This window comes from Mus caroli, unplaced genomic scaffold (genome assembly GCF_978045245.1).
Source record: "Mus caroli unplaced genomic scaffold, Mus_caroli_1 scaffold_15, whole genome shotgun sequence".
NCBI classification, from domain to species: Eukaryota; Metazoa; Chordata; class Mammalia; order Rodentia; family Muridae; genus Mus; species Mus caroli.
In genome coordinates, this window is record NW_028227270.1 from 69,964,559 (window position 1) to 69,991,137 (window position 26,579).

Here is a 26,579-nt window from a genome sequence, read left to right on the forward strand (position 1 = left end):
GTATTTCTTGTCTTAGGAATTTGGTTAATTTGTATTTGTTTATTAATCTTTCAACTTCATGCCTGTTACTGGACATTTTATATGCATTTTAAAATTTGCCCATTTCTCTCTGATTCACAATAGATTTCTGTATAAGTTTTCTTATAGATTCTAAGATCTGTTCTAATGGATATCAGAGCCTTGCAACAGTGCAACAGTGTTTCCTCCAAGTGTCTCTAGTTTTACTCTGTATTTTCTCCTTTGCTTAGTTTTAGGAATGCCTCCTCTGTTTCCTCCAAGGGTCATTCGTTTTGTTTTGTTTTGTTATGTTTTGTTTTGTTTTGTTTTTGTTTTTTTTTTGCTTTATTCATTGTATGTTATGGTCTGTTTGGTAATGTTCATCTCTCTCCTTCAGTGTGTTTTGTCAGCTACTGCTTTGGGGTTTTGTTGCTGTTGTTTTCTATGACCCTGATGCACACAGTGCTACCATCTTACCACTCTCTCACTTTTCCATGTGAGAACTGAGAGCAATAATCTTCCTCTCAGACCTGCTTATCTTGTGTGTAATATCATGGTTTTCATCTCAGTGTTTTGTCAGCTGGTGTTAGAGAGGAAATTGTCAAGCAACTTGCAGGCAAATGAAGAAGAGCAGGCAACAAGGAAGCTAACATGGACGCCAGGTTCTCCAAAAGTGTGACCCTTTCAGATCATCTCCTCATCTTCAGGACACATGACAAAGGCAGCTTTCCAGAGCCGTGCCACCTCAACAAGGAGGTGTAGGCCACTTTCAGAATCCAGGAAAGGGGTGAGAAAAATGACTCAGTCAATGTGACTGAGATTGACATCATTAAGCATCTGGACCACCCAAACATCATGAAGTTGTTCCACATCACCCCAACCAGAAAACACATCTTTATCGTGCTGGAATGTGCTGCTGAGGGAGGTCTGGGGAGCCACATTGAGAAGCCCAGCTGTCTACAAATGGAACAGGCTCAGCATTTCCTCACACAGATGGTGTCTTCTTTTCACTAAGCAATGAGAACAGCATTTCATACAGCAACATCAAACTGTGAATTTGGCCTGGCCATCAAATCACCTCTAGAGAGAAGTTCAAGTGTTGTGGTGGTGCAGTGTATGGTGAGGCCAGATTCCCAACCTATTATGTGTGGCAGGGAGGGGCTCTCCAGCTGGAACTCTTCATAGCACTATATTGTCAGGTGCAATTGGACATGGTATTCAAGTTCTGATAAACTACAGTCTTATATATGTGCAGAGCTTGCATCTCTCACTCTGTTATCATCATATAGACATTGTTAGCTTAGAGACATTTGCAGCACCCAAAATGTAGATGTCTAGATATCATTCCTGCCTTGACAGCATCTCTTCTACTGTGGCCTATATAATGCCAGGTAGCAGACCTGCTAGACAACCCCCTGACGTCAGTGTCACCTGAAATACGAGATAGATATCCTGTCTTGTTGGACATCCCACCTCCTTTCATTGACTCACATAATGTGCTAGATGCAGATCTTGCTGGACACCTCCTGCCCTGACATAAGAAAGCAAGTAAAATCTTTCAGCTTTTTTCCACCATACTTTTATCTTAAGAAAAACAAAACAAATAGAAGCCATAAAATTTTAGATGTCCAATGGATATTATTTACAAACATTTCTTGCATTTCAAAAAATATCTAATACAAGTAGGAAAACCTTGAAGGTAAAGTTTTACAAAATTATAAAATGGTACATTTAATAGTCCTAAACTTAAAATAGTAATATCATCTTCATAGTTTAAAAGAATAGTTTAAGAATGATAACGGTGAGCCGGGAGTGGTGATGAACACCTTTAATCCCAGCACTCAGAAGGCAGAGTCAGGTGGATTTCTGAGTTTGAGGCCAGCCTGGTCTACAAAGTGAGTTTCAGGACATCCAGAGCTACACAGAGAAACCCTGTCTCATAAAAACAAAAAGCAAAAAAACAAAAACCAAAAAACAAGAATGACAATGGTGCTGGGCAGTGGTGGCACACGCCTTTCATCCCAGCACTTGGGAGGCAAGGCAGGCATAGTTCTGAGTTCAAGGCCAGCCTGGTCTACAGAGTGAGTTCCAGGGCAGCAAGGTCTATACAGAGAAACCTTTCTCAAGAAAGAGGGAGAGAGAGAGAGAGAGAGAGAAAGAATGGTAATGGTTATTGTAAATGGCACATATATTTAAAGAAAATGAAAATTCAATATACTATTTTAAGATTCAATATATTGATAGATTTTAAGTTTTTAACTTTTTCATCCTTGACTTTGACAACTATAAATAATAAAGGGTCAAAATAAACTTATTATGAGGGATGTACTAGTTAAAATCTTGTGATAAAATGTGAGAACCTATGAGACTGGAAAGGTGGCTCAATACTGCCTTGGACCAGAGTTCAATTGTCAGCACTCACATGGTGGCACTCAGCCATGTGTAGGTCAATTTCCGGGGGGGGGACTTTGCATAGAATAATTTCCAGTCAAGATGTACAACCAAAAAAGGGCTTACACCCAGAATATGTTTTCCTATAAATCTATGAAAAGAAAGGCAGTTCAAAGAGTGGGAGAATAGCTCACTTGCATGAAATGAAAAGAAATATGAGCAAGGAACAAACATACTAAAGTCCTTAACCCCATTGGCTGATACTACAGTTAACTGAAATGAGTGAATTTTGGAAAGGAGGCCTGAAGTGGCCAAAAAATTAACCAGTGTCCATGCCAGTGGAAACTCTGTACAGTTAAGCTGGAGCCTCAGAAGCACACAAGTTATTAATCTCAACATGCAGGGAAGAAGTGGGTTCCAGGACAGTCAGAGCAGTTAAACAGGGGAATGTGAACATCTGTCAACTTTGGAATGAGTAGGGAAATCTGGGTACCTTAAAACAATGTGAAAGTACTTAATATTAATCATTCAGATATGTTTCTACTGAACAAGTGCTACAATGCTAACTAGAAGATGCCAGACAGAGAAGAGACACGATATGATTGAGTCAGACTGCTAAGTTGAGCAGTACAAGCTCAGGGTATTAGGATTCTACTTAAATGTGAGGAAGAAGTCTCTAAAGCATGGTGACATCCTTGGGGGGGGGGCGGAGGAGGTGTAATGACCGAGGAGCACATGGGATTTGAGGGGCTGACAGGACCCTGCATATTCACCCTGGGTCTTTGGGCATGTATTTGTTTTATACTAATAAATTGACATCACATGTTTTGCTATACTTATGTTATTTTACACTAAAAACAAATATATGAAAAAAAGGCAAAAGAAATAGTGGAGATGAGATATGGTGAAGCAGTGGGGGATGAAAAATGGATTGTTTCATTCAGGGCTTGGCAAGAGGGATGCAGAATTGAAAAAAAATATGATTTAACTTTGGTACCTGGTATCTGTCTAGAAATTTGTCCATTTCGTCCAGGTTTTCCAGTTTTGTTGGGTATGGCCTTTTGTAGAAGGATCTGATGGTGTTTTGGATTTCTTCAGGATCTGTTGTTATGTCTCCCTTTTCATTTCTGATTTTGTTAATTAGGATGTTGTCCCTGTGCCCTCTAGTGAGTCTAGCTAAGGGTTTATCTATCTTGTTGATTTTCTCAAAGAACCAACTCTGCGTTTGGTTAATTGTTAACAATCTAAACAGTCCCATATCCCCTAAAGAAATAGAAGCAGTCATTAATAGTCTCCCAGTCAAAAAAAGCCCAGGACCAGATGGGTTTAGTGCAGAGTTCTATCAGACCTTCAAAGAAGATCTAATTCCAGTTCTGCACAAACTATTCCACAAAGTTGAAGTAGAAGGAACTCTACCCAACTCATTCTATGAAGCCACAATTACTCTGATACCTAAACCACAGAAAGATCCAACAAAAATAGAGAACTTCAGACCAATTTCCCTTATGAATATAGATGCAAAAATCCTCAATAAAATTCTTGCTAACCGAATCCAAGAACACATTAAAGCAATCATCCATCCTGACCAAGTAGGTTTTATTCCAGGGATGCAGGGATGGTTTAATATACAGAAATCCATTAACGTAATCCATTATATAAACAAACTCAAAGACAAAAACCACATGATCATCTCGTTAGATGCGGAAAAAGCATTTGACAAGATCCAACACCCATTCATGATAAAAGTCTTGGAAAGATCAGGAATCCAAGGCCCATACCTAACCATGATAAAAGCAATCTACAACAAACCAGTAGCCAACATCAAAGTAAATGGTGAGAAGCTTGAAGCAATCCCTCTAAAATCAGGGACTAGACAAGGCTGTCCACTTTCTCCATACCTATTCAACATTGTACTTGAAGTCCTAGCCAGAGCAATTCGACAACAAAAGGAGATCAAGGGGATACAAATTGGAAAAGATGAAGTCAAAATATCACTTTTTCCAGATGATATGATAGTATATATAAGTGACCCTAAAAATTCCACCAGAGAACTCCTAAACCTGATAAACAGCTTCGGTGAAGTAGCTGGATATAAAATTAACTCAAAAAAGTCAATGGCCTTTCTCTACACAAAGAATAAACAGGCTGAGAAAGAAATTAGGGAAACAACACCCTTCTCAATAGTCACAAATAATATAAAATATCTTGCCGTGAATCTAGCTAAGGAAGTGAAAGATCTGTATGATAAAAACTTCAAGCCTCTGAAGAAAGAAATTAAAGAAGATCTCAGAAGATGGAAAGATCCCCATGCTCATGGATTGGCAGGATCAACATTGTAAAGATGGCTATCTTGCCAAAAGCAATCTACAGATTCAATGCAATCCCCATCAAAATTCCTACTAAATTCTTCAAGGAATAGAAAGAGCAATCTTCAAATTCATCTGGAATAACAAAAAAACTAGGATAGCAAAAACTCTTTTCAAGGATAAAAGAACCTCTGGTGGAATCACCATGCCTGACCTAAAGTTTTACTACAGAGCAATTGTGATAAAAACTGTATGGTACTGGTACAGTGACAGACAATTAGACCAATGGAATAGAATTGAAGACCCAGAAATGAACCCACACAGCTACGGTCACTTGATCTTCAACAAGGGAGCTAAAACCATCCAGTGGAAGAAAGACAGCATTTTCAACAAATGGTGCTGGCACAACTGGTTGTTATCATGTAGAAGTATGCGAATCGATCCATTCCTATCTCCTTGTACTAAGGTCAAATCTAAGTGGATCAAGGAACTTCACATAAAACCAGAGACACTGAAACTTATAGGGGAGAAAGTGGGGAAAAGCCTTGAAGATATGGGCACAGGGGAAAAATTCTTGAATAGAACAGCAATGGATTGCACAGTAAGATCAAGAATCAATAAATGGGACCTCATGAAACTGCAAAGCTTCTGCAAGGCAAAAGACACTGTCAATGAGAGAAAAAGACCACCAACAGATTGGGAAAGGATCTTTACCTATCCTAAATCAGATAGGGGACTAATATCCAATATATATAAAGAACTCAAGATGGTGGACTCCAGAAAATCAAATAACTCCATTAAAAAATGGGGCTCAGAACTGAACAAAGGATTCTCACCTGAGGAATACCGAATGGCTGAGAAGCACCTGAAAAAAATGTTCAACATCCTTAATCATTAGGGAAATGCAAATCAAAACAATTCTGAGATTCGACATCACACCAGTCAGAATGGCTAAGATCAAAAATTCAGGTGACAGCAGATGCTGGTGAGGATGTGGAGAAAGAGGAACACTCCTCCATTGTTGGTGGGATTGCAAACTTGTACAACCACTCTGGAAATCAGTCTGGCGGTTCCTTAGAAAATTGGACATAGAACTACCGGAGGATCCAGCAATACCTCTCCTGGGCCTATATCCAGAAGATGTCCCAACCGGTAAGAAGGACACATGCTCCACTATGTTCATAGCAGCCTTATTTATAATAGCCAGAAGCTGGAAAGAACCCAGATGCCCCTCAACAGAGGAATGGATACAGAAAATGTGGTACATTTACACAATGGAGTACTACTCAGCTATTAAAAAGAATAAATTTATGAAATTCCTAGACAAATGGATGGACCTGGAGGGCATCATCCTGAGTGAGGTAACCCAATCACAAAGGAACTCACCAATATGTACTCACTGATAAATGGATATTAGCCCAAATCAGGATACCCAAGATATATAATACAATCTGCTCAACACATGAAACTCAAGAAGAATGAAGACCAAAGTGGGGTCACTGTAACCTTCTTAGAGTTGGGAACAAAACATCCATGGAAGGAGTTACAGAGACAAAGTTTGGAGCTGTGATGAAAGGATGGACCATCTAGAGACTGCCATATCCAGGGATCCACCACATAATGAGCTTCCAAACGCTGACACCATTGCATACACTAGGAAGATTTTGCTGAAAGGACCCTGATATAGCTGTCTCTTGTGAGACTATGCCGGGGCCTAGCAAACACAGAAGTGGATGCTCACAGTCAGCTATTGGATGAATCACAGGGCTCCCAATGGAGGAGCTGGAGAAAGTACCCAAGGAGCTAAAGGGACCTGCAACCCTATAAGTGGTACAATATTATGAACTAACCAGTACCCCGGAGCTCTTGACTCTAGCTGCACATGTATCAAAAGATGGCCTAGTCAGCCATCACTGGAAAGAGAGGCCCATTGGACACACAAACTTTATATGCCCCAGTACAGGGGAACGCCAGGGCCAAAAAAAAAAAAAAAAAAAATGGGAATGGTGGGTGGGGAAATGGGGGAGAGGGGGGAGGGTATGGGGGACTTTTGGGATAGCATTGTAATTGAGGAAAATACGTAATAAAATATTTAAAAAAAAGAAAAAAAATATGGGAGAAAAGAGGCATGGTTAAAGTTTGATAAACAATGGATGCAGACAGTGCCTTTGGTCTCCTCAGAGCTTGAAGGATTGTAAGGTAGGAATGTAGATTTCTAGTTTACCTGCATAGAAACCTTCCAGGAAACAATCTACAAGGTGTGAGACATTGTCTACACCAGAGTGGCACTGGTACAGCATCATGTGAGCTGCGTGTCCTCATATCAGCAAGGTGATGGCCTGGGCAGGATGGATCCAGGTCTTCAGGGAGGACACTGAGTGGACTCAATGGGATGTCTCTGGTTTCTCTGCAGGCTTTGCTGTGTTACTGGGCAGGCCTGTGTGACATGGCGCTCAGTAACCACCCATGGTCCAACACTGCAGGATCTACTCTGGATCCTGCTCTTGTCAGAGAGAAAGGCAGACTATGGGGATCTACTCTGGACCCTGCTCTCATCAGAGAGGAAGGACAGTCACTGCCCTATCACCCAGGCTTTGGTAAGTGTTGATAAGGGCTCAGGTTGCTTCAAGTTGAGTAGGGTCTCCTGGGATAGGTATTCTCTGTCCCTGCCCTACTCATGCAGATAGATATTCTCTTATCTTGCAACTGGGGATTAAACTTTGTGATTGTTGTCTCTGCACATCATTCTGTACAGTGACAAATATATCAAGGTGGGACAGCAAAGAGAAAACATTGGGCCACAGACCCGGGTGGATATCTCAGACAGTTGGGTCATCCAGGAAAACATGTAGCCTCTGTTATGACAGAAAGATTAATACTAACTGCACAGTGATGGGACAGTATGAGGATGATGCCTGTAAGTGACTGTGCCTTCCCACCTACTGTGTCTCTCTCTAAAGTGCATGGAGGCTGACGCAATGCTGACCTTCCTCTGCTCCATCACTGTAGGACAGAAACTATAGTGCTAAACGACAATAGCAGGAAGAAAGAAGCAGCTCCTGTCCGGGAAGGAGTCATGAGCAGGCAAGGAAGAGCTCCAGAAAGAAAGAGTTTCCTTGTAGGGAGAAAACCAAGTTTATTACCAGGACAATGGCTGGCAAGATGGGACATCTTCTAGAAGATCCTGGTGTGGGAAGGCATGGATGGCCTGAGCCACCTGCTCCTTAACCTATTCTGGTAAGGTATACCTGGAGTCAGAGGCTTGCTGGGCAGCAAGACCTGGCTCCTGTTTGGCTCCAATTCTCTTGTACTCAAATGGAAATTCTTTCCCTTGGGCATGTGGAGCTGGTCAAAGCACATCCCTCTCTTCTCTTGGTTCATATATGGGTCACAGGCTCTTTGGGCTTTAAGCCGTGACTTCAGTTTGTCTCCCATTCCTCTATATGTGAAAGAATAGTTATGCACCTCAGGGCTGGAATGCCCACAGCTCCTCCTGCTTGCCAGTCTGCTATAGTTTGTGTCATACAGACTCTCAGAAGAGTGGGATGTCAGCTGGGGTGTCAGTGATTCCACTTCACACCCTTGTACCTCTGATGGGTCCCCTTCAGTGTCCTCCAAGATCTGGAACAGAACATCCACAAGGGATTTCAGTGCAGATATCATCCTGTGGATGACCATTTTAATTGTTAATCCTTTTGTCTGCTCAGCAGCTGGTGTGGGGTGATCAATCCTTAAAGAATCCCCTTGACCACTGTCTTTTTTGCTGAGGTTTCTTTCTGGTAAATCATTAAATAAGGTGTTCTTCCAATAGCTTTTAGAAGTAGCCTCACTTTTTTCTGCTATCCTAGACTTGGATGTATCCTTGAGCTTTATTGAGTTCAGGATCCAAGGACTTACTTCTTCAAGCCTTTCTGCCAGGCGAATGGCCATAGATTTTATACTCTGGCTCTCTACATGGGGATGAACCCCATCATGATCCCAAAGTTTGATCTTATCAGCTAGGACCCTGTTCTCTTGAATATCACCCCTCTGGTGTCTCCTCATGAAGCCTGTATTCTGGAAGCTGAGCAGAGAGTCTGTTGAAGGCAAGTTGATATCAGCAGGGTGGGCTCTACTGGGGCCAACTGGATGGTGACTCACAGGCCAGGCTCTTGGCTGCTGATTTGTACTGAAAATATTCGGACTTGAGTCCTGCAATTGTTGTGAGGTAGGTATCTTTACATGGGCTGGGAGTCTGTTGGCCCCTAAAGACCCAAAGTCTCTGGGTCTGATATTGATGTCCTTGCCATTGTGACTCTCACTGGATCCCAGACTCACTCTCCATGCACGAGGTGGCTCATCTTTCACCTCCACTGTAGTTTGTTTGGCTGCTGAAGTTCGAACCCTTTCTCCAGGGCCTTCCATTGTCATACACCAGGGGCGATGTCTTGATTCCACCTCCTGAAAGGTCTTCTGTGGTGCATGCTTGGACATTTTGGGATTGCTACTTGGCTTCAGACTGGCTTTTCCAGTGCCCCAGAGAGTCCTGATCTCTTGGGGATTTGCTGCCTGGAAGTAGCAAGCAGGTCTCTGAACACATAGGTATCTTGGCAATGGATCTAGATGAGACTTTATGGCCCCATGGCTGGCAGCAGGTGGAGGGGCTCTGTGGGTCTCCTGAGCCTCTGGAAGTGAGTGTATAAATTCACCTCTCTCTAGCCTTGAAGCTGATGCACTTTGCATTCTTGTCCCTCCTGGATCCTGGTGATGCAAATTTTCCAAGACCCTGGCAGCCTTGGAATTGCTGATGGGTGAGGAGGGATACACAACCTGGGGGAGGTTTGAGGCTGGAACTCCAGGTGTTTTCAAATCCCTTGCCTCAAGGATCTGCAGATATGGTCTCCTGTGTTTCACTGGAAGCTCTGTGAAATTTGATGCTGTCTTTGACTCAGGCAGGGAATAGTGCTCAGCAGGTTTCATGGAGGATACCTTCTCTGTCCTCAGTACAGGTTTGATGGGTCTTACCTCCTTCCCAGGGCTGCTGCTTGCAGTGCCAGGTACCTTTTGTGCCCCAATACCAAGGTCCTTCTTGATGGTGTTATGCATATCAGACTTTGCTATGTCCTTCTTTAAGGGCACCCCTGTAGGCACAGACCCCTTCCATTTATTACATTTGTAGGGTTTGGAATTGAGGATGGAGGGCTGGGCAGGCTGGGAGAGTTGAGACCTATTTTTAAAATGATGAACATTTTTTGCTGGGAAATGTTCCTGTACCTGGGTCGGTTTCCTGTAGGGGAGGAATCTGAATGGGGTTCCTTGTTGTTCTCTGACTCTAGTTGTCTTTTCATTATTCTCTGGCTCTTTATGGAGCTGGAGCCTCCGGCTATGCTCAGGATGGATGGTGGCTGGCCTGATAGCTTTAGAAAGCAGGGTGCCCCTGGGAAAGTTGACAGTGGGCTTGCTAATAGTTTTTTGTTGTTTTTGCTCATCATAACCTTTGGTTTCTTTTGAATATGGTCCATGTTTCCCAGGCAGGCTTCCAGCTGGTAGGGATGCCTGTATCCTTCTCTCAGTGGTGGGATATGGCACCACATAGGCCCTGCTTTTGAAACAAGGAGGTGTTTGTTTTGGGGTAGATCTTGTGAGGATTTTGTTTTCTTGGATTGGTTTCTCATCTACCAAGTTTGGTGTCACAAGGTGGTGAGGTAATGGCTGATACTGGGAACGCTTTGGAAGTCCTTTAGCCTGGGATGGAGCTCCTCAGGGTCATTGTCATCAGTAAACCTCACAGATTTACGTCTTCCCAAGGAAGGGCTTCTGAGCTCATGGGCAGTAGCCACAACTGCTTCAGAGTTAATAGAGAATGTACCCCAGAAAAATCGACTAAGATTGTTGTAACGTTGCTTGTTGGGGCTGCAAAAGACAGGAGGCAAAAGCATCAGCCCCAATCAGAGGATCAAGAGGCCCATCCAACTGTGTAAATATGGCACCTCCATCGCCTACATATCCTATGCCCCTAAGCCTCACATCCAACTAAAATTCCTTTGAATCCCACCCTGCATAGCATATCCAGAATGAAGATGCACAGACCCTGAGCCCACATCCTGGTATGAAAATTCGATTAGACAAAGATTTCTTACATTTCCATAGGTTGTGCTGGTGTGTCGGTCCCTTCTGCATTTTTTCCTGCATCTGTACAACCTGGAGGTAGTTAAATAGGATCAGGATGAGGAATGAGAACATACAGGAGTGAGGCATCCACTTTTGACTCCCTGTGCTAGGACTCTAATGCTCAAGCACCTTAGTGCAAGGACGGAGCACTGAACGTGAGCAAGGGGAATGGACGGGCCTCATCTCTCCATGTACGCTTTTCTTTCCCCTACCTCAACCTTTATAATACCAATTACAACATGGTAATGGCGCAGGATCTGAAAGAGAAATGCACTTGAGAGACTGAAGCTACCTGCTGTCAGGTGAACCTGGGTGCCCACGCCCCCATCTAGGGTCACAGCATCACTCCAGTGCCTTGAACAACACTCCCAGGTGTAGCACCCATCCCAGGCCAACCACAGCTCCTTTCCATCCCATTACCTGGGGATTCCATAATTCTAATTTCATTTCCACACGCCCCCACTTCTTTCTTATATACCATGTCCTCTTCACTAAAGGCTAGGCTAGAGGAATTTTCTCTCCACAGGAAAGCAGAAGCCTACCTTTTCCAGTAGCAGTTTTCTTCCTGGTGTTCCTCTGCCACCTCTTCACATCCTGCCAGTTAGAAACAACACAAATGAGCTGGAGACCTTTCTTCCTTTCTCTGGTAGACAAGCATCCTGGTCTCTTTGGTCCTCAAATACATGAAATCTACATTTTCTAAAAAGTGTTCTCTCATCCATCCTCTACTCACTCATACTGTGTATAAACACATTTCCCTTGTCACCTTGTTAGGAAAAACAGGAGAAGGCACTGTCTATGCCACAGTTACCACAGATGCCTCAGTCTGTGCTTCTCAGATGGGATCCTACCCAAGGCTGAGCTCTGCAGCTGCCTCTGGGCTGTCAGGTGATACCTGCTTCCTCAGAGCAGAGGAGGCTCAAGCCCTTATCTGAGGCTCATGTTCTCATCACCTTTTTCATATCAGCTCAGCCCAGACATAAACAAGCGCCTGAACAGAGGACAGATGATCTCCTCTGAGCTTCTCCTGTGTCGCCACCAACTCAGAAATGTATGTCCATGGAGCCTCACTGATCCTTACTGGCCTCTCTGCCACCATGGACTGATGGTCTGTGAGCTTCATGCAGACACCTCAGGACCACTCTCCCCTCTGCCCTGCCTGTCAAACCCTTCAGACTCTTTCTAGAGATTAGCACTTACTGTCTGTAGTAGACATAAGCTACTTTGTATGTTCGTCTTTCTTACCACCTTCTCCACCCTTTTCTTCCACCCATTCTGTCCCCTAACAGTTGTTAGGAGTGGGGAGAAAGGCACACAGGGGAAATGCAGAGTCGTTAGTATTAGTGTACTTCCTGCTGATTGGGGGCGTTGAGTGCCTTGGGGATATTTCATCTTCACTCTCAATATATCTTATTTCGTTTTCCTCTGTCTTCAATGCACATAACTACTGATCAAAGCTCAAACACAAGCAAGCGATAAAAACCAACATCAAAGGACAACCCACCATGTCTTCCAGGGAACTAGCATTTATGTATTCTCTGAAATATCCCCAGAATTCCCAAAGTTACCAGAACAAACTATCAACTGCTAGCAAAATCATTCCCTGTCTTGAACATGAGGCAATTCATACTCAGCTGCTGTGAACATTTTGAGGCAGCCACACATCTCATACCTGAGACTAAAACAATAGATTTTATTCTTATGTTACCTTTTTGTTAAAAAAAATACCAAAATTGTCACTAAACCAGTGTTCCCAGAAAATGTGAAAGCAACAGCCATGAACAACAGACTGCTGCCCCATTGTGTGTAAACCAAGGCTCTCCTCACCTGTGGTTTTTTTCCATTCATTCTCAGATGCTGGTGACACTGGGTACTCCTTCAGGAAGGGGATAAGTAGGAAAAAGAGCCCAACTCCACACATAAAGCCAATGGTCATGTCCATTGCTATGTCCATGGAGCTGGGGCTCATCCATGAATCAATAATTCTATTCATCAGAGAGAGAAAATTCTCCATCTTCTGAATCGCAATGCAGCTCTCAGGCTACTGAGTCCTTGAGTGCAGTGTGAGATGTGTCAGGAGGGCTCAGGGCACATCACACAGGTGTGGCCTCTTCATCACAAAGGGCTGCTGGCAGTAGAGAGGCTGCCACAGCCCCTCCCCAGCCTCCAGGAGAAGGTCACCTCCTGTGTCCTTTTCCTGCTTCCTTTTTCCCAAATCCTGCTGCTGAGTCAGGCATAAATAGACCTCTGGCCATGTTTTGTTCCTTATCCCTGAGCATCAGTGCTCCTCTGTGTAGGCATTTGTTTTGTTCAGCTTACTTTAACAAGGGTTAAATTCCCTCTAGCCCACAAGCCACTAGATGAAGTGGGAAAGAAAGGTTGTTAGGATATGGGGGAAGCAGACCTGTATAGAAATCATTCTACTGGGCAACTACAAACTTTGTTGGTTTCAGTCCAGTTCCCTAGCAAACACCAAACAGGAATCAGTTCCTGCAGACCAGACCACTGGGCAGACACCACACAAGAGTCATCGAGGGCAGTTGAATACAGACGAATCTGTGAGACTGCCAATGAGGTCTGAGTTTAAGGAAGCAGCAAAATCCTCAGGAATCTCACTAGAAGTTCTTTGGTGAGTTTCTCTGTAAGAGGACTCCATGGGTGAAGCTCAGCAATTGTAATGTGAACCAATACAAGCTTTACACTTGCAATGAGTAGCAAAATGGAGCGAGGCAAACCAAACTTCAAGCTCCCACTTTCTGTGGGATCATATTAATGATCCATCTAAACATTATTTGTCATTTCATATGTTTCCTATAGAAAACATTCTTTCACCTGTGTCTGCTTCAGCCAAACATTCTTTCAGGTGTATTTCAGGTGTCAACCAGAAAGTTACATTGTATGTTTGCCTCCTAGAAGATACCTACCTGAGTAGATCAGATTCTTAGTTTTTGACAAAGTGAGCTTCTCCGTGGAACTTGAGTTGTTTCTTTGATATTGTCACTGTACGCTGTCTTCTGTCTGCAGAACCTATCTGTTCATTCTGTGATCACGGATTGTCTCAAGTCAGACACAAAGCTTCCTTTTGTCACTTATTTATTTAGATTTGTTACTATTTAATATAATCAAAACTAATGTACCTTTTTGTCTTCGGGTACAGAATTTTATGAAAATGAAATTCATTTCCTAACCATAAGAATGCATGTGGCTAATTAAGAACCAAACCGCCTATGATAGTTTGAATGCTTAGTAGTGTTTGGATACTTTCCTTTAATATTCAAATTTTCAAATTAGCAAACTCTAATAGAATTTATTTAAGTATTTTTACAATGCCTAATTGTCTTGCCATTGGGAGTAGGACCACAATCACCATGGATGTGCATGGATGTCCTTGGAAGGATGTAGACTGCATCCTTTGAGTCCATGCTCAGAAATATTACACCTGATCCTATGGTAGTTCTATTTTCAGGAAACTCTGTACCAATATCCACCATGGCTGTTCTAGTTTACACACCCAATTGCAGCTTCTGACATGTCCCTTCCCTCATCGTTGCTAAAATTTCTCCTTTTTTTTTTTTTAATCTTAGGTTTTGTCATTAAATAAAATGGTATCTCAGTGTTGCCATAATCTTAACTACCTGAAGGCAAAAAATATTGAAGTATTCCCTGTTGAGAATTTTCCATTATGCTCTGTACCTTATTATATGATTGGGTTATTTTGTCTGTTGCTATCTAATTTCTTGTATCTTTATATATTCTGAAACTTAATTAACCTGAAAAGCTGAGAATGTTGAAGTATTGGTAGAGTAATTATCATCCCCTGTGTATTACCTTTTAAAAACTATTCTTTAGTCCTTTATTGATTGGTTTAATTTTGATATTTAGTAAACACCATTGTTTGTAGATTCTAAATGTTCAGGCCACACACAGAATTTCATTGGTGGGATTATCTCTGACCATCTATGCCTGCGATGCCAGCTTCTTTTTCTGTACAAGACCTTTTAATTTCATGTTACTCCATTTTCAATTTTTAGGCTCTTTTCTGTGCTATTTGAGTTCCTTTATTCCATTAAAATTTTACTCACTTTACATCCTGAATGTAATCCCTTCTTCCAGTCCCACCCTCACAGATTGCTCTGCCCATTACTCCCTTTCCTTCTCATCAGAGAGGGCAGACACCCCCCCCCCTCCTTGGGTACCAACCAGCCTCAACAGTCAACTGGAAGCAGTGCATCCTGTGCCACTGAAGCTTACCTAGGCAGTGCAGCTGAGGGAAGGAAATCCAAAAGAGACAACTCCTGCTCAAATTTTCAGGGACCTGCATGAACTCTAACCTGCACACCTGCTACAAATGTGTAAGGGGCCAATTTCCAAACTCTGCAAGCTCTTTGGTGGTGATACAGTCTCTGTGAGCCCCCATGTGCCCCAGTTAGTTGACTATGTCAACTAGGTCATCTGGTAGTGTCCTTGACCCTTATTGTTCCCTCAATCCTTACCCCAACTCTTTCACAATACTCCCCAATCCCTGCCCAATGTTGGGCTATGTGTGTCTGCATCTAGTTGCATCTGCTACTCCTCCAACCCCTCTCCCACCCTGTTGTTTCCTTCCATCTACCTCTGATGTCTATTGTATTACTTCTTCTGAATGTGATTCAATCATCCTCTCTTGGGCCCTCCATGTTCTGTAGTGTCTCTCTGACTGTTAATTGAGGAATTTTATATTTTGTAATTAATGTGCACTTGTGATTGACTACTTACTATGCATGCCTTTCTGAATCTATGTTACATCACTCAGGTTGATATTTTCTAGTTTCATCTATTTGCCTGCAAATTTAATGGTGTCTTTTTTTTATTTATTGTAAGTATTTATTATAAGTATTAGTATTAGTACTTAATCATTTTACAATCCAGTTGTTATCCCCTCCTCAGTCTGCCCTCTGACAGTTCCTCACCCCATTCCTCCTTCCACATCTCCATGAAGATATTGCAACATCCCAGCCCACCCCACTCCATAGGGACTCAAGTGTCTCAGGGTTAGATACATCTTCTTCACTGAGGCCAGACCAGGCAGTCCTCTGCTGTATATGTGTTGGGAAGCTCATATCAGTTAGTGTATGCTGCCTAATTTGTGGCTCGTTGTCTGAGAGATCTTGGGGGCCCAGTTTGTTTGAGACTGCTAGTCTTCCTATGGGGTCAACCTCTTCCTCAGCTTCTTCCTGCTATTCCCTCATTCAACCACAGGGACCCCAGCTTCTGTCCTTTGGTTCACTGTAACTGTATCTGACTTTTTGAATGGCTTGTTGGGCCTCTCAGAGGGCAGCCATGCTGGCTTCTGTGTGTAAGCACACCATAACATCAGTAGTATTGTCAGGCTTTGGAGTGTCCCTTCCAGTTGGATAACAATTTGGGCTTGTCACTGGACCTCTTTTCCCTCAGTCTTTTCTCCATTTTTGATCCTCCATTTCTTTTATACAGAGAGAATTCTGAGACAGAGTACTTGACTGTGGGATAGCAACCCCATTCCTCCACTTGATTCCCTGTCATTCTACTGGAGGTGGACTCTACAAGTTCCCTCTCCCCACTGTTAAGAATTTCATCTAAGGTCCCTCCATCTATGTCCTGGGTATCTTTCACCTTCAGGTCTCTGGTACATTCTGGAGGGTTCTGTCACCCCCTATCTCCTGAATTTGCCTGTTTCCATTCTTTCTGCTGGCCCTCTAGGCTTCACTACTGTTTCCTGACACCCACCTCAATTATGATCATGTTTCCATTTTCTCTTCCCTGTCTCCTCTCCTACACAATTCCCTCTCTCTCTCTGCCCCCCACAACAGAGATTGCTTTCCACTCCCGTCCAAACTGGGTGGATGCATCTTCTGATTGTTAACCTTTTTGAGTTCTTTGGATTGTAATTTATCTATTATTTGCTTTTATGGATAATATCCACTTCTTAGTGAGTATATACCCTTTTGGGTCTGAGTTACTTTATTGAGGATGACAGTTTCTAGTTCCATCCATTTGCATGCAAAACTCATGATATCCTCATTCTTAATAGTTGAATAATAGTCTATTGTGTAAATCAACCATATTTTCTGTATGTATTTTTGATTGTGGGACATTTGGGTTGTTTCCAGGTTCTGAATATCACAAACAAGGCTGCTATGAACATAGTGGAACAGGTGTCCCTGTGGCATGATGGGGAATCTTTAGGTATATTCCCAAGTGAGGTATAGCTGGGTCTTCAGGAAGATCTATTTCCAATTCTCTGAGCAACATCCAGATTGATTTTCAGAGTGGTCCACCAGTTTGCAATGCCAACAGCAATGGAGGAGAGTTTCACTTGCTCCACATTCTCCCCAACACGTGCTGTCACCCCAGTTTATCATTTTAGCTATTCTGATTGGTGTAAGGCAGAATCTCAGGATCATTTTGATTTGCATTTCCCTGATGACTAAGGATGTTGACCATTTCTTTACGTGCTTCTTGGCTATTCCAGGTTCCTCTGTTGTAAATTCTGATTAGCTCCATACCCCATTTCTTGATTGTGTTGTTTGGGTTTTTAGAGGTTAGCTTCTCGCGTTCTTTATATATTTTAGATATTAGCCCTCTATCAGATTTGGGGTTAGTGAAGATTTTTTTCCAATCTGCAGGCTGTAAATTTGTCTTATTGGCTATGTCCTTTGCCTTACATAAGCTTTTAAGTTTCTTGAGGTCCAGTTTATCAATTCTTGACCTTAGAGTCAGAGTTGTGTTTAGGAAATGTTGCTCCATGCCAATGAGTCCAGGGCTCTTTTCCACTTTCTCTTCTATTAGATTCAGTGTATCTTGTTTTTTTGTTGAGGTCCTTGATCCAGTTGGATTTGAGCTTTTTGCAAGATGACAAATATGGATCTGTCATAATTTTTTCTGCATAACAACTGCCACTTAAACCAGCACCATTTACTGAAGATGCTTTTTTTTCCCATTGTATATTTTTATCTTCTTTGTCAAACATCAAGTATCTATAAGTATATGAATTTATTTCTGTGTCTTCAATTCTATTACATGGATCCACCGGCCTGTCTCTGTACCAATATAATGCTGTTATTCTCACTATTGCTCTGTGGTATAGCTTGAGGATAGGGATGGTGATTCCCCTAAAGGTTCTTTTATTGTTAAGAATTGTTTAAGTTATCCTTTTTTTTTTTGTATTTCCATATGAAATTGAGAATTGCTCTTTCCATGTCTGTGAAGAATTGTGTTGGAATATTGGTGGCTATTGCATTGAGTCTGTAGATTGCTTTTGGTAGAATGACCATTTTGACTGTTAATCTTACCAATCCATGAGCATGGAATATCAATCCATTTCCTGGTTTTTCTTCGATTTCTTTTTTAGAGACTTGAAGTTCCTGTCATATAGATCCTTCACCTGTTTGATTATAGTTGCTCCAAGATATTTTATAGTATTTCTACTATTATAAAGTATGTTGTTTCCCTAATTTCTTTCTCAGTTCTTTTATCATTGGTAAACATGCAAGTTACTGATTCAAGTTAATTTTATATGTAGCCATTGTGCTGAATGAAGATATTTATGAGCTGTAGAAGTTCTTTGGTAGAATTTTTTGGGTTCCTTATGTATTCTATCTTATCATCTGCAGGTAAAGATACCTTGACTTATTCTTTGCAGATTTGTATCCTGTTGATCTCCTTTTGTTGTCTTATTACTCTAGCTATACCTTCAAGAACTATACTGAATAGATACAAGGAGAGTGGTCAGTCATGTCTCCTTACTGATTTTAGTGTGATTTCTTCAAGTATTTCTCCGTTTAATTTGATATTGTCTGCTGGTTTGCTGTATATTGCTTTTATTATATTTGGGTTTGGACCATGAACTCCTGATCTTTCTAGTACTTTTAACATGAAGAGGTATTGTATTTTGTCAAATGCTTTTTCTGCATTTAATGATATGTTCTGTGATTCTTTTTTCTTTGAATTTATTTATATAATGTATTATATTAATGGATTTTTGTATATTGAACCAACCTTGCATCTCTAGAATGAAGCCTGTTTGTTTGTGGTGAATGATGGCTTTGATGTGTTTTTGGATTCTGTGTTACAGAATTTTTTGAGTATTTTTGCATCAATATTCATAAGCAAACCCGTTCTCATTCTTTGTGGGATCTTTGTGTAGTTTGGGTATCAGAGTAATTGTGGCTTCATAGAATAAAATAAGTAGTGTAGTGTTCCTTCTGTTTCTATTTTACGGAAGGCTTGGAGGAGTGTTTGTATTTAGCTCTTCTTGTAAGGTCCAATAAAATTCTCTGCTGAAACCATCTGGGATTTTTTTTTTTTTTTTTTTGGTTGGGAGGTTTTTAGTGACTTTTTCTGTTTCTGTAGGGGCTATCTATCTATGGGAATGTTTAGGTGGTTTTCCTTCTTTTTATTTTCTGTGTCATCATCATTGTCATTGAATTCAAGGAAGTCTTTCATTTCATTTTTTATTTCTTCCCTACCAAGTTGTCATTGAATAGAGAGTTGTTCACTTTCCATTGGTATGTGGGTTTTCTGTGTTTTTATTGTTAATGAAGTCTAGCCTTACCCTGTGATGATCTCATAGGATGCATTGGATGATTTCAATCTTCTTGTATCTCTTGAGGCTTGTCTTGTGAGAGTTTATATGGTCAATTTTGGAGAAGGTACCATGAGGCACTGAGAAGAAGGTATATTTTTTGTTGCCTGGTAGCAGTTAGTATATATGAGTTGGCAATAGGGGTGAAGAGGACTGAGACTTAGGACTGTAAATTTGGATGGCTGTGGGAGTTGAAGGGTATCCAGTAGGGCGTGATAGCTAGCATTGTATGTGGGTTGTCACTTGAGGGAATAGTCCAGGACGACTGACACCTGTAAGTTTAAAATGGAGAGCAACTGTGCTGAGTCCAGCTAGCATGGCCTAAAGAATAAATATTTGTGGTGTCAGGGTTGTAGGGACCATGTTCAAGAGGACGACCTATTCCTAGCACAGAGTGTGGGGTAGTATCCAATAAATCAAGGTCACAAAGTATGGAGGGTAGACAAAAGTTGTGCAGCAGAGCCCAGTGCATAAGAGTGTGTATGTGGTGGCAGAGATCAGGGAGAGGTGTCCAGGAGGACCTGATTCGTAGCAGTCTTTGTGGAGTGTGGGTGTCTGTCTGTGCATGCATGCACACATGTCCTGCTGGCCTGATATCTAATGTGTACCTGGGATTTTTTTTTGAGGAGAACTAGCAGAGGCTGATACCTAAGAGAGAATGTTGGTTAGGGATAAATATGCAACAGGACCTGATACCAAGAAGTATATTTGAACATGCAACCTCCAGGGAATGGGTGCCCAGCAAGTCCTGCCAAACAACTGTGGCATTGGCATAAGCACAGGGTAATATCTTGCAAGGTCTGCTTCTAACAGTATTGTGGAGTAGGAAGACTACATGCCCTGACACTGTGTGTATGTGGCAGTGTCCCTTGTGTGTCCAGCAGGTCATGATGCCTAGTGGTCTTTGTGGGGTGGCAGAAGAGGTGAACGTGTGTCTAGAAGACTCTGATATCTAGCATTGTATGTGAAATTTCAGCCTGGGGGTGTAGTCCTGTAAAGCCTGATATGTATAAATTTTAACAGGAGGGCATCACATACACCACTGTAGTTTAGATGACAATGGTGAAAGAGTATCAGCAAACACAGCATGTGTGGTTTAAGAAAAGGGGGTAGGTCAGTGAGGCCTGGCAATTAGTTGTGAATGTATGGCTCCAGAAGTTTGTGCAGCCCAACCTTACATTGAGACCCCATGGTGCTGGAAAGTATGGAGGGAGTGTTGGGCTGGGGGTGTTTTTTAACAGGGGTGTTGGTGGTGATGAAATCTGACACCCAACTAGGTCTGTAATGGGGTAGCATTTTTGTGCACTGTGGTAGGTTATCTCTGTCTTTCCTCATCTGTTAAGGTATCTCTGATTAGCTTTAAGAAAGACCCACAGGCCTATATCTGTACAGAATATGGAAGATGGGTCTTCTGTTCCAAGAGATGAACTGTGGGAAGCATTGAGAGGTGGAGAGATTCACCACCCAGACATGCAGGAAATCAGATGTACTGAGTATGAGGTTATGGGACACATGGCAAATGTGAATTAGACCAAAGGGGTTAATGAAGTTATACATGCTTGTTGTGGGGCAGCAAGCTAAGGCCTTAGGGACAATAAATAAAGGTAAGTCATCATGTTATTTTTCAGGAGCTGGTGGGTCAAAACATTCCTGCCATATTTCTGTGAAGTTGTTAAGGAAACAACAGTGAGTATAGTCTGGGGTTGGATTGCCACAGGCCTGATACATAACAGTGTCTGTGGAGTGTCATCAAAGGGGTGGGGGAGGTTATTTAACAAGGCCCGTATCTGTCTAGCAGTGCCTGCAGAATGGGGAGGGCAGAGGGCATGGTACCTAGAAGTTTATGTGCTGGAGAGCTGTGTAACAGTACTCAATAGCCAGTTTCTTTGTGGATTGCAGGGGTGCCCAGCTGGCCCTGCTATGATTCCTGTTCATCCACAGTAAATGCCATATGTGCTGCTGTGTAACAGGCTTTCCAGGATGCCCTTTCAGGGATACTGTTTCATTACACTTGAAGGGTCTGTGCCTTGGAGGCTTGCAATCTAAAAGTGGGTGTGTGGTGCTGACATGGAGGTGTCTGTCAGAGTTTGTAGAATCACTAGGCTGCTGGCTGCCCCTAGTGAAGTGTATAACAGGGCCTGATTTATAGCGTGTTATGGGGCATGAATGTATAATACAGTGTACACAGCTACAGTTGGCCAGGGCATATCAGGGTCAGATTATTTAGTGTGCAGGCAAACAGCAGTTTTGCCGCTAATGATCTAGAAGTGCGAAAGGGGTTTAGGAGGGGCAGGATGGGGTAGTTAGCTGTTTTCCCTAAATAAGCTGTTCTATACAGATTGGGTCTGTTGTCTCTTTTTATAACAACCAGTTGTCTGGGATAGGGCCAGTTGCATTTCTTCTGTAATCCCCAAATATCATGTTTCCTGGACATGTGAGATCAGTTTAGGGAGTCAGCTTTCATGGAGGTCCATTTAAGAATTACATATCTTTCTTTTCACTAGGGAGGGAGGAATGAAGCTAGCCTCTCCTCTCCCCTAATATGCAGAGAGACCAGACATAGTGAAAGGGGAGTTTGGGAGTGAGAGCTGCCCTGGCTGAATCATTCTATCATACACGTGACTTGGGAAAAAGCATACTTTGTACTAGGTTGTTGACTAGTATTTAACAAAGAACAGGGAGTCTTTGACAAGTGGTGGGTACTTTCCTCAGGAGCATGGCTGGGAGGGGAGCCTGCAGAGAAGTTTTCTAGTTGGGATGCATGAAGGGCATCTACTAGACCCTGCTCTTAGCTATTCTGGGGGATGTGATGGCACAAACCGCTGTTACAGCAGGCTATGCACTTATCCAAATGCTGATTATTCTCATCTCCTAGGTGGTGTCAAGGTTACATCTTCAGTTCCCTGCAAGTCCAATATTTCCTTACGTGTCCTGGGAGAAGGAGAGGTCTCAACCTTCCTGTTACTCATCTTCATGAACTGAAGTGGGGGAAGTCCAGCTGGGAGGCTGCAGTGAACCCAGGCTTTAAGCCATGCTCTTCTGCACTGCAGTTGATGCTTACTGTAAGCTGTGTCCTCCTGGGCTGCAGTGGAGACCACGAGTAAGCCATGCTGTCCTGGGTTTCACAGGTGTCCCTGCTGGATCCTCCTCCACTGTGAACTGAGCTTAGGACAGCCTAAGGAGAGAGTTTGCTCTCCAGTCTCAGAGGGACCAAGGTCTGCCAATGAGAACAGGAAGAGCATACATTCATGGGGAGAAGATGTCAGTGGGCAATGTTGTCATCCCTCCCTCTTCATGGACTTCCCGAATTTATCAGAGTTCCTCTGGAGCCAGGAAGTAGAGCACACCCTGGATTATCACACCTAGAAATTTAGTAACATTTTCCTGACCAACCTCTTTTGTAAATACACTTGTGCTCTTATGAACAAAGGTATGGCCTCTGTGAGTTCATTGTCAATGATGTAGATATCTGTCTTCATGAAGTGAAATATGAAGAAGAGACTTGAAGTGTACTCATGAAGGCAGCACTTTGCCTCTGGTCATACTTATCCTCAGGGAGTCCTGTTTGTCCTTTGGACCTGAAATTTATCATAGCTCTGGGGGAACTCTAGCTCTCTGTTCTGGATTGTCCAGGAGCCCAAAGACCAGTCCTGGTCAAGAACCTGGTCTTCCTAACTTTGCCACATTTATCAAAAGTAACCAAATCCGGAAAAGGACTCACCCCAGGTCTCTTAAATTTCAAGTCTCCTGTAGGAGATTCATCTCACTCCTGACTTCATGGTGCATTAATGTGGCTGTGGATTCCAAACCAGCATCTAGTGCTGCCAATCCCAGGGGCACCAGATTTCTGCTTACCATGGCAGCAGGAGCCTCTGCTCTTACATGTTGCAATACTCTGGTATACAGCAACATCCAGGTAGGTCTGCTTCCAGCATCTCTAGACCATCTTTAGACCATCTCTCCTGGTCTAACTCAGGTTCCTGCACAGTCACAAAGAGATCATACTCCACCCAACTCTCAATTAAAGGGAAAGACAGGAAGACACTGGTCTCCTAGTATTTCCCCTCTTTCCAAAACAAGACACATTGGAGGCATAATCCCTGCTCTGACAGAAGTCACTCCGAGACTGTGATGGTCTGGGGTTCCCATACTCAGAGCACCAGGCTAAGAACCAGGTCTGTTAGAGAGCCTTTCCTTAGAATCCATAGTCTCCAATTTGCCTGGGAAGGAATTCTATATTTGCATCTTCCTGGGTTTCTAAAATTGAGGGGTACACCTATTGAAAGCAGAGTTGGACTTCATGTGTGACCCCAGGCATATAAGCAGTTATCAGCTAATCCTGGAGACAAAGTGACAGCTCCTGCTGCTTTTGATAGTGTATACACATTAACTCCACTCTTTGTCCAGACCTAAGTATCATGCAGAAAGTTATGCCAGCCTGAAGGGTGCTCCAGTTCCATCCAAGAACAGGAATGAAATGTATATTGCTCCTTCCTAGTTACTCTCATTGCATCTTGGGATCCTAAAATGTATGGTGTGTGTGTGTGTGTGTGTGTGTGTGTGTGTGTGTGTGTGTGTGTGTGTGCAGTGACCCTGGTGATAATGATTTCTGGACAGCTTTGTCCCTTCAAGTGTGGTTTTGTTCTTCTTCCTGTTCTTCATCTCCTTCTCATTATCCTTTTCTTCATATTCCTTTTTCTTATTTTTCTTCTCCTCCGTTTTTGAGATTGTACTACATCCTTCTGTGCATGAAGGGGCTCGAACAGTTAGAGTGACACTAACCAAAGATGGCAGTGAGATTTAGACCTGGTGACACAAGAAGAATGCAACTAAGGCAAAACAGGATAAAAAAATTGAAAGCAAATTCAAGAAAAACTTTAGGGATACTGGTGAAAGAGTAGGGTATGTTTGAGGCAAACCTATCAGAAATGATTATTTCTGTGATATCATTTCTCCAGGGAGCACCTGGTTGCCCAAACCTTGAGCATCATGAATGACATACAGTTCACTTAAGTCGCAGGAGAGGTGTTGAGGGGATTCCTGGGGCAGCTGGTCACACAGATAAGTTGAGGACTTTCCAGGTGCACAGGCAAGTAACACTGGTTGGCATCATGATTCTCTGAATCCTGGGTGGCTCCATTGCCACACCCACTCCAGTAGAGTGTGCATGACAAGTCCAAAAGCTTGACCTTAGTCCTGAGATAAAAAGTTTCACAGAAACTGGTCTCGTGGAGAGTCTTTGTCATTCCATAACAGGGATGTGGTCCAGATATGTCCTGGCCATAGTCGATGATAGGCTTAGAGTGTTTTCTTTCAGTATTGTTTTATTATAGGTGCCCCCAAGGAATGATTTGACTTATTTAGACAAAATGCCTTCAGTGTTGAAAGAGATAGTGAAACAAATCAGGCATTGCAGTTTACTGGGTAAGAGTAGAAATCTCAGGGCAAGTTCTACAAAGTAAACTTAGAATAACAGGGGAGTCACTCTCACATGCAGGAATTTACAGGTCTAGGAAGTAGGGGGTTGTGGTTTAAGGAGGAACTAGAGTATTGCATTATTCATGAAAAGTTTAGCAAGAGCAGAAGCCCCCTGTTGGTGGGTTATACAATAGACTAGAATTGTGACTAGGTTATGAAATCCTCACCAGGCTCCTAGAATAATTTACTTTAGATAAGGCCACTTTTTATCTCAATCGTAACCACGGCCTGGTTCCTGCCAGTCTTTATGTATGCATTACTCTGTTTTGTGTAAAGAATCATTATGCATCAGATGACCTCAATGTATCACCTAATTTCCTTGTTTTCTTCTGTAATATAATTCTGATGCTCACTTTGAAAAATTACGTTCAGTTCCAACACTCTCTGGTGTTCGTGTCTGTTTGTCACTCACCAACTCCTTCAAAACCGGAGTACAAGCAACCGGATTTCTCCAGGGGGCTGAGGAGCCGACTGAGCCAGCCTGTGGCACTCCATGACAGGTCAGGGCCCTTCTTTTCTCCAGGCCTTCTGTACAGTACCAAATGATGTTTCCTCATATGTATTAAGCAATTTCATTTCAGGGATGTCTTGAGATGAATCTGCAGTTTGATGGTAGGGAGCTTGTAGGGAGCCAATCTACAATGGATACCCCATGGAAAGAGTAAGGTAGAAAAGATAATAATCAGAATCCTCAGAGTGAGTGGAAAGAGGAATAATGGCTAACTTCCCACCTACTAAGGGGTTGGAGAAAGGAAAGTCTGCACTGACTGCTCAGCCTAAGGTTTACTCTAACTCCAAGTGTAACTTTCTTCTGGATGAGTTTAAGTGCAAACATTCTCCTGAGGTCATCCTGTGTGTGGCATTGCCATATTTTGGCATCACCTTGGTAAGGATGGCTGGTCCACGTTGAAGCTGAAGTGTGTACCCTAAAGAACTTCGCAGATCTCCATGGGTTGCAACCTCTTCACTGCCTTGTTCGAGCTCCTGGAAAAACTGAGGAGTTACATAAACCACCAGGTGTAGTACACTGATAGATAGCACTTGCATTGCTAGTTGACAGGCCTTGCTTTACAACTTGTGCACTGTGTCAAATACATCCCTAAGTACTGGGCCATGAATAACTCTCCACCAATACTTTGCCAGTATTCTCTGCAATCAACAACAGCAGCTTCATTCCTGGGTTCAGGCCTTCCAAGGGTGAGAGATTGTCTTTCTTCTGAGTCTCGATTGACATGTGGAGCATGAATAAATTACATAACAGATAATGGAGTCAGGCATCACAGAACAACAAGACTGATTTAAGAGTTATATTTCTGGGAAAGGGTCTTTCAAAGTGTGGGCAGAGCCTTCAATCAAGGCAACATTATCATGTGAAAATCTCTGGATTAAAATTATCCATCAGTAAAGCAGTGCAATGAATGATCAGAAAAGTCAGTGGAAAATAACATTTAATTTTGAGACACTTTGAGAGCAAAACCAAGTATGACAAGCCATAACTATTTTATGATAAATCGTTGGAGTTCACTTGTTAATGGTATTAGCACACATGGCATGGCAGGCATTAAGAGCCCCCTCTCTGAGGCAAAGCACAGTACACACTGTAGACATAGACACTGTTTACATGTGTCTCACTATTTCCTTTATACCGTGAGTTT

The 26,579-nt window shown here is 42.5% G+C and overlaps 1 protein-coding gene and 1 long non-coding RNA gene across 2 annotated transcripts in view; one reads left to right on the plus strand and one right to left on the minus strand.

Moving 5' to 3' along the window:
* LOC147000975 (uncharacterized) overlaps positions 1-26,579 on the plus strand; it is a 240,714-nt gene that overhangs the window by 104,911 nt on the left and 109,224 nt on the right. The gene's annotated exons all lie outside the window — the stretch shown is intronic.
* LOC147000978 (uncharacterized) lies at positions 7,816-12,858 on the minus strand. Its single transcript, XM_085831092.1, is given in 7 exon segments — positions 7,816-7,931; positions 7,933-8,027; positions 8,030-10,432; positions 10,435-10,586; positions 10,814-10,874; positions 11,387-11,442; positions 12,677-12,858. Coding segments are annotated over 7 exon segments (3,012 nt in total). The 3' UTR covers positions 7,816-7,868.